The sequence below is a fragment of the Drosophila willistoni genome, chromosome 3R (assembly GCF_018902025.1).
Source record: "Drosophila willistoni isolate 14030-0811.24 chromosome 3R, UCI_dwil_1.1, whole genome shotgun sequence".
Classification (NCBI taxonomy): Eukaryota; Metazoa; Arthropoda; class Insecta; order Diptera; family Drosophilidae; genus Drosophila; species Drosophila willistoni.
In genome coordinates this window covers 21,530,009-21,543,586 of record NC_061086.1, presented here as the reverse complement: position 1 = coordinate 21,543,586, position 13,578 = coordinate 21,530,009, and the positions used below count along the sequence as shown (strand labels likewise).

The window sequence follows — 13,578 nt, the reverse complement described above, 5'->3', positions numbered from 1 at the left end:
AGTATTTACTGATCGACAGTTGGCATTCGATTCGTAAGTTAATAAATTGTAAATATTAAAATGCAACCAGTTTGAAATTTAAATATTTAACTGAATTGAATAAGTTCCCATGGCATATATTAAAGGGGAAATACTTTGTTTATGCATTTTGTTTGTAGTAAGCATAAATTTGTTGCTCTTGGGGCACCAAATTTAACACCTTTTGTGACCATACTAAACGATCGTGTTGAAACGTTTAAATTAACGTTTGGTTGAGAGACTTTATTTTTTTTTTTTAAACACAATTCAGATGATCGCATCTAACTAGAAATTTGAGGATTTTTATCATGTAAATTGTTAAGCAGAATGAAATACTTTGCATTCACGTTAAACGTTCGATTTGCAATCAAATGTATTTATATTTGTTAGCTCTAGGTATACATATATATATATATATATCGTTGTTCACCTCAATTAATACTCGATGTGGATCACGAACTTAAAATACAAATGTAAATGCGACGTTACAAAATTCTATAATAAACTTATAAAAATATCTTGAAACTAGAGCTAGGTCTTTGAGTTACCCTTTATGAAAGAGAAGAGAGCGTTTATATAAAGAAATTGTCTTTAAACCGCACTAAAATGGTAAATATTTGACTTAGATGAGATGCTTAATAAACCCTGGGTGGAAACTTTTAATGTGTTAGTTCTTCTAAATTGAACTCTAAACAAATAGTTTTTAGATATATTTTTATAGATTCTAATAACTATGTTACATACATTTCAATATTCTCAATGTACTCCATATACTCTAAGATTACATGGTATAAGAAAATTAAGCAAACGGAAAACGTGCGAAAATCGCTCAATGAATCGATCGATCGATCCGCTGCGCTTCAATTAGCGACTTTTGGCATGACGTTGCCGCGTTGACTTGTTGGCTTAGTAACGTCTACTGTACCACTCCCCTGGCTAGCCCCCTCTGGGCCATGTTATGTGAATTATTTACTCATTTGGCAAATACAATAAATATATCAGTAAACTGTATGCAAAACAAAATATTAGACAAGAAGCGTAAACGAAAACAACAAAAAAATTGATCGAAAGCAGTTACCACTTTTTTGTTTGCCATTGGCATTAGCTGAGAATTATGACGAGTTATTCCCTTATATGCTCTTTGCCCCCGTTTGCCGCTGTTTGTTTCAATTTGGCTTAAATATGTATTATTAAGTATCCGCAGCGTAGTGCAATGTCTAGTAGCATTTTGGCTAACTGTTAGCCCCATGCCAAAACGATCCCCATCGATCGATCGTCCGTTTTTGCCGCTTCGTGCGAATATTCCGACCTGTGTGTGTAAATGTGTGCGTCTGTGTGTGTGTGTGGAGCACGCGCTTCGTACGGGGGAATTCAGCTTTCGAATTTTCAATTAGTTCGTTGACTGTGCGCTGAGGAAGTTGTGAAGGTGTTTCGCCAGCTAGACCTCCGCGCAGTTTAGAATCTGTCACCCAAACGTAAAGGTGCACGACTCTCCTCTAGTCTCCTCTCCACATCCTTGGAAACGAATTTATTAAACAATCATGAAGTTGATCCTAGTACTTCCAGCAGTTCTGCTTCTTGTCATCTGTTCGACTCAAGGTAATACTAACGCGTGTCATGTGAGATTCATTTGTTATTGTCCGAAACAGAAATCGAAACCAGTGCAACCATAAAATCAATCATAAAAAAACCAAAAAAAAATTAAAAGTGATTCGTCGTCGCAAGTTGCTATCAATTCTAATGAACTTCCTCTGACTTGCTGGTTGTCAATCATTTGTTTTTGTGTGCATTTTTTTATGACCGTGGACTCTTTATCTTTGTACGATATTGTTTAATAAACGCGTGTGACTCCCTCTTAATTTAGAATATTACTAATTGCGAATAGGCCGAATGACTTTTGAAAAACGGACGCGACTTACTATTACCAATTGTGGGGGATCTTTAGGCATTAATTGCCAACCATAAATGGACACTTGACTACATTGTTTTTTTATTATTATTTTTTTTATCATTTATGTCACTTGAAGTGACAATTAATATATTTATTGCCGTCGATTGCGATTGATTTTGATATATTGCAGACATCCCAAATATGTTACACAAATTATATAACTCAATTGGGTAGTGAATTTCTTTTAAATATATTTGGAATAAATTCATTGAAATGCTTGTAGATGACAAAATATTAATATTATTGCTAATCTATTTGTTTGCCAAACATAAATTATAATTAATTTAACTAATTATCTAAACAGACATATCACGCAAATGGAATAAAAACCAAATATCAATTGATTGATTGTGCAAAAGAGAATTTAATTATTAGACAAAATTTACTCAAGGCTTAAAAGGATTTCTCAATCATGAAGTTTTAACTTTTCAAGGATATTTTACATTCCATTGAAATTCTTTGCGGGCTTATACAATTTATTAACCCATAGTAGGGTTGAAATAATTTTGTAAATTTTTTTCATGGATAATATTGTTTTATAAGCAACATTTTTAAATACTAAATAAGTTTATTTGTGGTGAATTCAAATCAAACTTCTATTTCTTTCAATTTATATTTCTTCCTCAAGTATATTTATCTTCCTTTTATATCACTTTTTATGAAATTTTATCTATACGATTTTTTAGTATAGATTTTTTTTTTAGTTATAGATTGTTATATAATTTTAAAATAATTCAATTGACTTCTTAATGCTCTTAAGTCTTCAACTAGATTAATCCTTTTCGAGTTAAACATAAAACCAGTAAAGGATTTTGTGATATCCTTGACTGAAAATTTTCTCAAAAACTTTCCTCTAACTGAAACTTGAAATGATGTCATATGATATGTTTGCCTAATAGGCTGGTTTCCACATATAAAAAATAATTAACACCAATCAAAAAATAAGGTGGAAACCAATATTTTTCTTTTCTGCGAAATTGTAGGTGAAAATTAATGAAATGTTTTTTTCATTATCAGGCATTAAAGGTGAATGGTTTGTGCCCTTGACAATTTTTTTTTAAATAAATATACTTATTTATTTATGTATTTATTTATCTAAATATTGACAACACCAAAAAAAAAAAAAAAAAATTGAATGAGAAAAACATATACCAAGTGGAAAATACTCACAGTTAGTTAACAATTGTTTGCTGTCCCATAATTCACAAGTGCTAATATATGTCATAGATAAAGAGAGCTCGATGAGCCAAGTAAAAAAGGCATCACGTGATCGGACAAATTAAAAGTGATGGAAATTGCCGATTGTTATTTAGATAAATAATTTGCTTGATTTGCTTTAATTTTGCAGTGGTCATTGGTCATGTATTTGGCTACTCGGAGCCAAATCAGAGACGTTGGGCCCGTCACCATGGCCATTGTGCGGGAAAAACTCAGTCTCCGATTGCAATTACGACAAGTCGGGTAAGTGAATTCGACTGGTAATTAATATTAGCTGTGTGCACTGACCTTGTCTGTTTTGTAGACCATGCCCTTGCATATGCCAGCTGTGGATATGATTGGGTACCACAACCTATTGGCGTATCCCCTGAAAATTGTCAACAACGGGCACACGGGTAAGTTGGCAAGAATCAATGTTTGGTCATCACTTGGCATTTGATTAATTATCCCTCTGGCATTTGGCAGTCTCAATTGGTATACCGAAAGGCAATGCTAGCGTGGAGCCAGTCGAGTTTCCTCCCTATATACGCGGTGCCAAATTGCCTGGCGAATTCGAGGTTGAAGGTCTGCATTTCCATTGGGGCGACAAGAACAATCGTGGATCCGAGCATGTTATCAACGACATACGTTACACCATGGAAATGCATATTGTGCATCGTAATAAGAAATATGCCACCATTGGAGAGGCGCTCAATCATCCTGATGGTGCTGCCGTATTGGGATTCTTTTTCAATGTGAGTAGCAGCTAAGCAGCAGATAGCAGATAGCGAATGGTTGGATAACTAATTTATCTCCCAACACCACACACACACACACACACACACATCCTGCAGCTGGATGAAGATGAGGGTCCTGGTCTGTACACAATTGCCCGGCATTTGCATTTAATAGCCGATGCCAATCAGGAGGCCACGCTTAATGTAACCTTCTCTCTATCCTCACTAATTGCTGGCGTAGATGTTGACAAGTTCTACACATACAAGGGTAAGAGGATTAAAAGAGAATCAAATTGTGGTTGATTGTTACTTATTTTCCCTTCCTTTTTATTAGGTTCACTGACGACACCGCCCTGCTCGGAGGCCGTCACCTGGATTCTTTTCCCCGATCCTATTCCAATTTCTCCCAAACAGATTTCACGTTTCCGCCAACTATCGGACACTCAAGATGGTGCATTGGTTGACAATTTCCGCACCTTACAACCGGTGGGTAATCGTCGAATCTTTGCACGCACCGGACATGTGCGTCACACATCCATAGCGGCCCTGAAACATGATGCTGACTATCTCAAATACGACTGGTTCTATTGAAGAAGCAGCTGACTCGCTCTAGGAAGCATCTCCATCTGTCATAGTCTAACTTTAGCCCTTAACAATTTATTATTTAAAACAAAAAAACACACACAGTAAATAATTTTTTACGTTATCATTTGAGTTTTACGTCCATACAGCTCCAAAGAATTGGGTATATCCTCCACAAAGAAATTGGCGGGTATTAAATCGAATGTTTTCTTTAGCAAATCCATAAGAGTTCGCTCCACAGTTTCGCTAATCAGCGGACGCATTGCCTCGAAAAAGTCACGCCAATTGTCATTGAAGAACTGATTGGTGCTGCGTTCCACCTCTTTGCTTCGTCCATTGAAGAGATTCTCCAAATTGGTACGGACTTTTCCAACATCGAGTTGAACCCGCACATCTGTGACATTGTAGAAGGTGAAGCCGCCCTTCTCATACAGACGTGTCTTTACATTCACCAGGATATTGAGGTCATCTGGAATTTATAGAAATTTGTTTATTGAAAACCAAAGAACATAGCTAGAACTAGTTTCAAGTTACCAATTTCTATATATATTTTTCCAGCACCCCTAAGAGGTACCCTTAAAATGTGTCCAACCATCTTATATTTGCCATCCAATCGCATTTGGGGCAAATAGATTTTATCCTGCAAACTAAAATTATTTTTGTTGACTCTGAAAAATTAACAAAAATTAATTCTTATGACATTGAGATTGATTTATGGGAGCTGTGGCAGTTTTGGGATTGTTTTACTAGCTGATGTGTATTTTGTAATATTTTTTGCTTAGATTTCACAAATGACGCTGTGACATTTTCATGTAATAGACCTTAAAGTATATTAAATAAAGTTAGGTGTTTTATAAGGTTCGATAAACTGCTAGCTTAATAGCACGAAGAGCAAAAAAAGACAGGCAACAGGTGCAATAAAGTTCAATCGATGTATTGTGATCGAATGATAATTATGTGATTAGAAAAGTCACTCGTACTTTATAAAATTCTTTGAATATTTAGTTATTAACTAACAATAAAGCGTAATTATTAGTTTACTCAACGAGACGCAAAATATATAAATGCTTAGGGTTTTTCCACAAATTTAATTCAAGGTTTAGAACTTGCTTAAACTTATATGTATTTCCTTTTATTCAATTATCAGAGAGTGTATACATCGTCTAATGACGATGGTAAGCTAATGAAGTAGGTAAGTTGTCAAGACGACTAAGGTATACCCTGCAAGATGAAGCGTTTTCGAGAGGGTTGAAAAGTGCGTAATTAAAAAAAATCACAATAGACCATTTTTAATGTGGTAAAGCTTTTTGCGTTAGGTATATATCACCTGGCGATCCATCTCCTGGACCACCCTCTGGATCCGCTCCTGCCTTGCAACGAGTCTTTACCAAAGTTCCATATATTTACTTCTACAAGATTAAAAGCAAATGATCTTTAGGGTTCCTATTAGATTTTCAATAAAACTTCTTCATTTTGATTCAGATTTATCCTAAATGCTTAAGATTTGCTTAAAAATTTCAATAGCCCTGTCAAAAAGTCTTCTTTCGTCTTCAACTTATTAGAAATGACTCTTTGGCGACTCTAATAAAAAATAAATGCCATAAAAATTTAATACGCATAGATTAAGCATAACTTCTACAGATTCACATTTTACATTTCGAGATGAAAGATACTTGGTTTGAATCATATATATATTGACGACCTCAGCGAATAGCCTTTGCGCAATCCGTTTCTCAATTACATATACTAACTAGTTTAATTGCAATGCGATACTAACTTGCTCTCCTTGATCACCATGTTGCCAAAGCCCCGTATTAGCAGCTCTGTTAGATTGGCCGAGATGGTGGCCACATCGCTGTTGGCCTGCTTGAAAGTGAGCTGATCTTGTCGCATGGGATCCATGGGACCAAATGATTCCAAAAGCTCTGGTATTCCTATTAAACAAATCGAAAGAAAGCAAATGTGCCATAAATATGCTCATAAGGGGCAAAATACACATACACATACCGTTGATTACTTCATTCATGAACTTTTGTGTTGAACGTGTTAAACATTTTGTAAACTCGGGCTCATAGATGCGGCATGATTCAATGTATGAGGCTGCAGAAGGCAAGCAAATTTAATATATTTACTTAATCAAGTTAAGCCCACCAGTTTTCGAGTACTTTGTTTCATTTTTAAACATTATATAATTTATTTATGCACACACGCACACACACACACACAGGCGGAGGGGGAGTGGAAGACGAAGTCATGATAATTAGCCCGTTCACAATTAATTAATTCATCGTTGCACTTACGCTTTTCCGTGAAATATGCTACGCTCTCGACTATGTCTACGGCTCCTAGGAGCCAACAGACTGCCGTAGCCCAGGCTAAACCAATTAAACGCATCATGGAAAAGTTGTCACACTGTCACACGCACACACTTTTTCCGAGTCACTGTCACCACTGCGCCTCCTAATCCAGTTATCCGCAAACGAATGAAAAATATTGCAATGCGATGCTCGGTTTTATCTAGCCTTAGATCCAGCGAGTGCCTTCATTTATCTGGGTATTACCTATGTATAATACTACGAGTCTATCTTGTCTTTGAACCGGTAATTTAACAACAAAACTGGGAAATATTTAAACCTATATATAAGTTAATATATGTATATATGATATGCATACTACGTCAGATACAGGTTATGATTCTATTACATTTATTTACATTTTTTGTAATTATTTGTTGTGCTTGCTCGTCTGATCTACTACTACTATAAATGCACAATTTATGTGTATATATAATACGTAAACTAATTAAAAAGTCAAGCTTGATAAATGTTTTAAGTAATTATAAAAAAATATACTACTCTCCCCTTTGACATCAAGCATTGTTTTTGTTTTTTAGTTATTTTATTTTGGTTTGTTTTCAAGCATCAAATGGAATTTTATACTGCATCAAAGTGTTATGTCATTTGATGTGATAAACTAAAATATATATATACATAGTATTACATCCTTGCATTGCATTCTTTAGTTTCATTTGAGATTTGCATGATCCATAAACGACTTTAGTGATAAGCCAAGGCATAAGAAATGAGAAGGCGATACGAGTACACAAATCCATTTATCGTTTATAAAAACATTTTTAAGAGCACCAACTTCAATGGCAACTTGTGTTATCAACAAATTAAAAATAAAACAACAGTACCCTATAATATATACCCTATATCAATGAATAAAGCGTTTTAATCAAGAATTGTATAGCCTAAACTTATTGAATTTTTCGAATGAATTTACAGCAATAAAAGAACCTTTAAAAACTAATCTTCTTCCCTACTTAGGTAGGGCATATCATGGTATATATGTATCTCAAATGTCTCGAAAAATCAACAAGATGTTATAAAGTTTCGCATCCTCTGTTTCCGTTGAAGTTAAGTATCTAAAAACTCAATTGCCAACTAACATAGAAACAGGCAGAGTCGTCTTCTCATGCTTATTAAAAACATATGTTAAAGTACTTCAAGAGTACTTCAAAAGACTTCTCTGAGCTAAAAAACATAGTGTATACTAATACACTTTAAAAATTAACGACTGTTAATATTATATAATAGCAACAATAATAGCCCTCTTATTGAGCATAATATTACAAAATCTATGAGTAGCTGAAAACGTGTCAAATTTTTTGATAATATTTTTGTTTGTATTGACAAAATAACCAATTCTTTTAAAATTTTTCGAAACTTGTTTAATATTGAAATTATCGATGACTAAATGATAAATGTTCAAACATTCCAATAATATTATTTAATTTAAAAAAATTTACCAAAATAGTATATGAATAAAATTAATAAACTAATCATTATTTTAGTGCTTCGAATATTTTGGAATGAATTGAATACATTTTTTTTGCCAGTGGAAAAAGGGACGTTATGATTTTGCGAACTTAAGCTCAATGGAAAAATTCGTCGTGCTATGGATTTTAGTCTGAATTCTTTATGTGGCAGAGTAAGAAGCAATTGCATAATTATGTTAATTGGCAAAATTTTAATACTTTTAATATTATCCACTGCAATGGCAGCAAATACCAAGACATGTCGGGATAAAAAAACGGTAAATGGTTATTTTTTGGAATCGTGATGATAATAAAAATAAATTTCGTTGGTGTTCTAGAATAAACCTATAAATTGCCAAACCAAAACGCTCTCAGCTATATGTAAAATAGATTGTGGAAGTGGCATTTGTACGGCAACCGATACTTGTACTTGCTTCAAGGGATATAAAAATCATTTTAAAAAAAATAGTCGGTAAGTTATATAAAAGTTACGATAACATTTTCAAAGGTTAAATCTACTTTGATTCTAGTTGTATTCCTGCATGTAAGGGTTGTAATAGGGGAAGATGCATCGCACCTGAGAGGTGTATTTGCGCTTCTAAACATAAACGTGACCCCGTTAGCGGAAACTGCTTGCCCATCTGCCCGAAGGGATGTCCTAATGGTAAATGTATAGAACCAGGCAAATGTGTGTGTAATAAGGAGTACTCAAAGTTCCAAAATGCCACTCATGAAATATGTCAACCGATCTGCAGTGAGGACTGTGCCAAAGGCAACGGCATCTGTGCGGCGCCTAATCTCTGTAAATGTAGTGAAGGCTATGAACCGAATAATGCCTCTAAATCGTTCATGTGTAGCCCGGTATGCAGCATGGGTTGCGATAACGGAGTGTGTCGAGCACCCAACGTCTGCGAGTGCAATAGTTCTTATCGGAAGGGGCCCAACAAGAATTGTGAGCCAATTTGTGAGGATGGTTGTATGAATGGAAACTGCATAGCGCCGTATACTTGTGAATGTCTCAAGGGCTATATAAAGATTAGTGAATCCGCATGCCTTCCCAATTGCACACAGGGATGTCCGAATGGCTTTTGTGAAGCCCCCGATAAGTGCTCATGTAACACAGGTTTCAAAAAACATAACGACACGGGAATTGAGAGCGCCTGTCTTCCTATCTGCGAAGAAGAATGTGAGAATGGTTTCTGCCAGTCACCTGGCAAGTGTTCTTGCAACGAAGGTTACAAGAAGGAAACTGAGAACAAGTGTGCCCCTGTCTGCGAAGAAGGATGTGAAAATGGTTTCTGTGAGTCACCCGGAAAGTGTTCCTGTCTTGAGGGTTATAAAAAAGAAACCGAGAACAAGTGTGCCCCTGTCTGCAAAGAAGGCTGTGAGAATGGTTTCTGTGAGTCACCCGGAAAGTGTTCCTGCAACGAGGGTTACAAGAAGGAAACTGAGAACAAGTGTGCCCCTGTCTGCGAAGAAGGATGTGAGAATGGATTCTGCGAGTCACCGGGAATCTGTTCCTGTTTTGAGGGTTACAAGAAGGAAACTGAGAATAAGTGTGCCGCTGTCTGCGAAGAAGGATGTGAGAATGGATTCTGTGAGTCACCCGGAAAGTGTTCCTGTCTTGAGGGTTATAAAAAAGAAACCGAGAACAAGTGTGCCCCTGTCTGCAAAGAAGGCTGTGAGAATGGTTTCTGTGAGTCACCCGGAAAGTGTTCCTGCAACGAGGGTTACAAGAAGGAAACTGAGAACAAGTGTGCCCCTGTCTGCGAAGAAGGATGTGAGAATGGATTCTGTGAGTCACCCGGAAAGTGTTCATGCAACGAGGGCTACAAGCAGGAAACTGAGAACAAGTGTGCCCCTGTCTGCGAAGAAGGATGTGAGAATGGATTCTGCGAGTCACCGGGAATCTGTTCCTGTTTTGAGGGTTACAAGAAGGAAACTGAGAATAAGTGTGCCCCTGTCTGCGAAGAAGGATGTGAGAATGGATTCTGTGAGTCACCCGGAAAGTGTTCCTGTCTTGAGGGTTATAAAAAAGAAACCGAAAACAAGTGTGCCCCTGTCTGCGAAGAAGGATGTGAGAATGGATTCTGTGAGTCACCCGGAAAGTGTTCATGCAACGAGGGCTACAAGCAGGAAACTGAGAACAAGTGTGCCCCTGTCTGCGAAGAAGGATGTGAGAATGGATTCTGCGAGTCACCGGGAATCTGTTCCTGTTTTGAGGGTTACAAGAAGGAAACTGAGAATAAGTGTGCCCCTGTCTGCGAAGAAGGATGTGAGAATGGATTCTGTGAGTCACCCGGAAAGTGTTCCTGTCTTGAGGGTTATAAAAAAGAAACCGAAAACAAGTGTGCCCCTGTCTGCGAAGAAGGATGTGAGAATGGATTCTGTGAGTCACCCGGAAAGTGTTCATGCAACGAGGGCTACAAGCAGGAAACTGAGAACAAGTGTGCCCCTGTCTGCGAAGAAGGATGTGAGAATGGATTCTGCGAGTCACCGGGAATCTGTTCCTGTTTTGAGGGTTACAAGAAGGAAACTGAGAATAAGTGTGCCCCTGTCTGCAAAGAAGGATGTGAGAATGGATTCTGTGAGTCACCCGGAAAGTGTTCCTGTCTTGAGGGTTATAAAAAAGAAACCGAAAACAAGTGTGCCCCTGTCTGCGAAGAAGGATGTGAGAATGGGTTCTGTGAGTCACCCGGAAAGTGTTCATGCAACGAGGGCTACAAGCAGGAAACTGAGAACAAGTGTGCCCCTGTCTGCGAAGAAGGATGTGAGAATGGATTCTGCGAGTCACCGGGAATCTGTTCCTGTTTTGAGGGTTACAAGAAGGAAACTGAGAATAAGTGTGCCGCTGTCTGCGAAGAAGGATGTGAGAATGGATTCTGTGAGTCACCCGGAAAGTGTTCCTGTCTTGAGGGTTATAAAAAAGAAACCGAAAACAAGTGTGCCCCTGTCTGCGAAGAAGGCTGTGAGAATGGTTTGTGTGAGTCACCTGGAATCTGTTCCTGTCTTGAGGGTTATAAAAAAGAAACCGATAAGAAGTGTGGCCCTATTTGTAATGGATGTGGACTTGACTTGTGCGTGGCTCCAGATACCTGTGAGTGGCATGAAAATGCTGGTAAAAGCACAACTAATTCTGTAATGATTGGAAATACCACTCCTTCAACGATAGCCAAGAGTTCATCTAATAGTTGTATGTCACAGTGTTTGAATGGAACATGTATCGAAGGAGAATGCAGATGTGAGGTAGGTTATAATCTTCATAACCATGTAGGGGTCGAGGGGTCGAGTGGACTAGTTTGCCTGCCCAGTTGTGAAATGGGTTGCGTGAATGGTTTCTGCTCATCTCCCAACAACTGTGTCTGCCTTAATGGAGAATTGCCCCAAGATGGAATATATTGTGAGCTGCTAGATGATACAGTTGTTAGTAGACTGGATGATCGAGGAATCTTTTCCAAGCGATGGCGTCTGATCGTCATAGCAATATTAGCAACTTCGGTAATTCTGGTGATGGCAATCATTTTCATAATGTTCTACTTTTTTAGAGAGCGTACTTACAACCTGGGCTTGAGAGGTGAGCGCAAATATATTGAATAAAGTCTATGATTATAATTTGTTTCTTTTTTAATTGCAGAAGATAAATATGGAGTTCATTTCTCGACAAAAAAGGCAGATATTATACGTGCTTAATTAGAAAAAAATTCTTATTGATAAAAATGCTCAACGAAAAATGTTGTAATTGAAAATGTATATGCAATTAAAATTAATTTCCAGTTTGTAAGTAAACATGTAAATGAACAGGATTTATTCAAAATGATGGTGTTACGCATTCAGCTGACATTCGAAATTGTTGCTTTTGTTCCATACAGCTGATGAGATGTTGGTATATCTTCCACAAAAAAGTTTGCTGGTATCAGATTAAAAACCTTGGACATCACCTCAAGTAGTATACTTTCCACTGTGTCAACAATCAGCGGACGTAATGCCTCATAGAAATCTCTCCAATTGTCATTGAAAAACTGATTTGTACTTCGTTCCACTTCATTGCTGCGTCCATTGAAGAGATTATCCAAATGTGTGCGAACCCTAGTCATATTTAGATGGACTCGCACCGATGTCACATTGTCGAAAGTAAAACCACCTTTTTCATACAAACGTGTCTTGGTCAGCATCAAAATGTCCAAATTCTCTAAAGGATGGGTGAAAAGGTCGGTCTTAGTTCGAAATTGGAATACATACATACCCAACCTCAACACTCACCGATCTCTATGAATATATTACCAGAGCCACTTAAAGGAATCAGTAAAATGCGTCCATTCATTTTATATTTGCCATCCAGACGCATTTTGGGCAAAAACATTTTCGTCTGCCAGCTAAAATCCTTTTTACTGACACTAGTTGAATTAATATTTTAATTAATTAAGAGTTGACATTGGGTTTAATCTTCTTAAACGACACTGACTTACCGACTTTCTTTGATTTTTGTTTTTGAAAAACCTTTGACCACTACCTCTGTGAGATTGGCTCTTATTGTGGCCACCTCGTTATTGTCTTGTTTAAATATAATATCCCTCACTCTCATAGGATCGAAGGGTCCAAAACTTTGGAGTACCTCCGGAATGCCAATGACAAGTTGATCGATAAGTTTCTGAACACTGTTGGTGGAGCATTTTGTAAAGCCCGGCTCATAGATCCGACATGAGGGCAGAAAGGATGCTGCATTTGCGTGATTAGATCTGATGGATGATTAATGATCACAAATACCACTTACGTTTCTCTGAGTAGTACTCCACCCCTGAGACGGACATCAGAGCAATATCATTTAGCAGAATAATTGTAAGTAAAACGATACAAATCTTAAGCAATTGTCGCTTTAGGCCCGTATACATGATGCTGTAGTCAGTTTGTTTAGCCGCATTAATCGGTGTCACGATAGATAGACAACTAACTGCGAAAATCGTTTGAGTTTCATTTTTATTCTGTATCAACCGGTAACGACATAAACTACGAACAATGTGAAGGTGCTAAGGCTAAGTGCAGCTGGTTTTATTACCAATCCAGTGGTGTATACAGCGGTGCTTACAGAGGGGGCATAACTAAAGTTCTCTTCTTAGTTGCTTTTAATTCAAAGATCATTCAAATTACAACATTAGGCAAGGGCTAATGGAAATCTTTTATGAAAAGCTGGTGGCAACATAGTTAAATGTGTTTCTAAATCGATTAAGTAATACGCCCTCGACAAGCTGCCGAGGCTGGACAGAAAACTTAATTTA

At 37.2% G+C, this 13,578-nt stretch overlaps 4 protein-coding genes across 5 annotated transcripts; 2 read left to right on the top strand and 2 right to left on the bottom strand.

Annotated features, from left to right (window-relative positions):
- Window positions 1–1,437: 1,437 nt before the first annotated feature.
- LOC6648020 (carbonic anhydrase 2) lies at window positions 1,438–4,528 on the top strand. Its single transcript, XM_002070367.4, has 6 exons — window positions 1,438–1,617; window positions 3,318–3,430; window positions 3,492–3,582; window positions 3,653–3,921; window positions 4,021–4,171; window positions 4,238–4,528. The coding sequence occupies exons 1-6, from the start codon at window positions 1,560–1,562 to the stop codon at window positions 4,492–4,494; spliced, it is 939 nt and encodes a 312-aa protein (XP_002070403.1). The 5' UTR covers window positions 1,438–1,559; the 3' UTR covers window positions 4,495–4,528.
- A 10-nt stretch (window positions 4,529–4,538) lies between these two features.
- LOC6647729 (circadian clock-controlled protein daywake) lies at window positions 4,539–6,971 on the bottom strand. 2 transcript variants are annotated; one of them, XM_023178307.2, is made up of 5 exons: window positions 6,786–6,971; window positions 6,493–6,585; window positions 6,263–6,419; window positions 5,020–5,132; window positions 4,539–4,954 (listed from the first exon to the last, which is right to left on the bottom strand). In XM_023178307.2, the coding sequence occupies exons 1-5, from the start codon at window positions 6,880–6,882 to the stop codon at window positions 4,602–4,604; spliced, it is 813 nt and encodes a 270-aa protein (XP_023034075.1). In that variant the 5' UTR covers window positions 6,883–6,971; the 3' UTR covers window positions 4,539–4,601. The 2 variants fall into 2 exon arrangements, with proteins under 2 accessions (XP_023034075.1, XP_002070404.2); XM_002070368.4 differs by having other exon boundaries at window positions 5,020–5,153; window positions 6,786–6,969.
- Window positions 6,972–8,529: 1,558 nt separating this feature from the next.
- LOC6647730 (multiple epidermal growth factor-like domains protein 10) lies at window positions 8,530–11,995 on the top strand. Its single transcript, XM_023178571.2, has 4 exons — window positions 8,530–8,583; window positions 8,644–8,777; window positions 8,836–11,879; window positions 11,940–11,995. Exons 1-4 carry the CDS (start codon window positions 8,545–8,547, stop codon window positions 11,993–11,995), a joined length of 3,273 nt encoding a protein of 1,090 aa, XP_023034339.1. The 5' UTR covers window positions 8,530–8,544.
- On the bottom strand, window positions 11,912–13,222 carry LOC6647731. The gene is made up of 4 exons (XM_002070370.3): window positions 13,077–13,222; window positions 12,772–13,021; window positions 12,566–12,699; window positions 11,912–12,494 (listed from the first exon to the last, which is right to left on the bottom strand). The coding sequence occupies exons 1-4, from the start codon at window positions 13,192–13,194 to the stop codon at window positions 12,136–12,138; spliced, it is 861 nt and encodes a 286-aa protein (XP_002070406.1). The 5' UTR covers window positions 13,195–13,222; the 3' UTR covers window positions 11,912–12,135.
- Window positions 13,223–13,578: the final 356 nt, after the last annotated feature.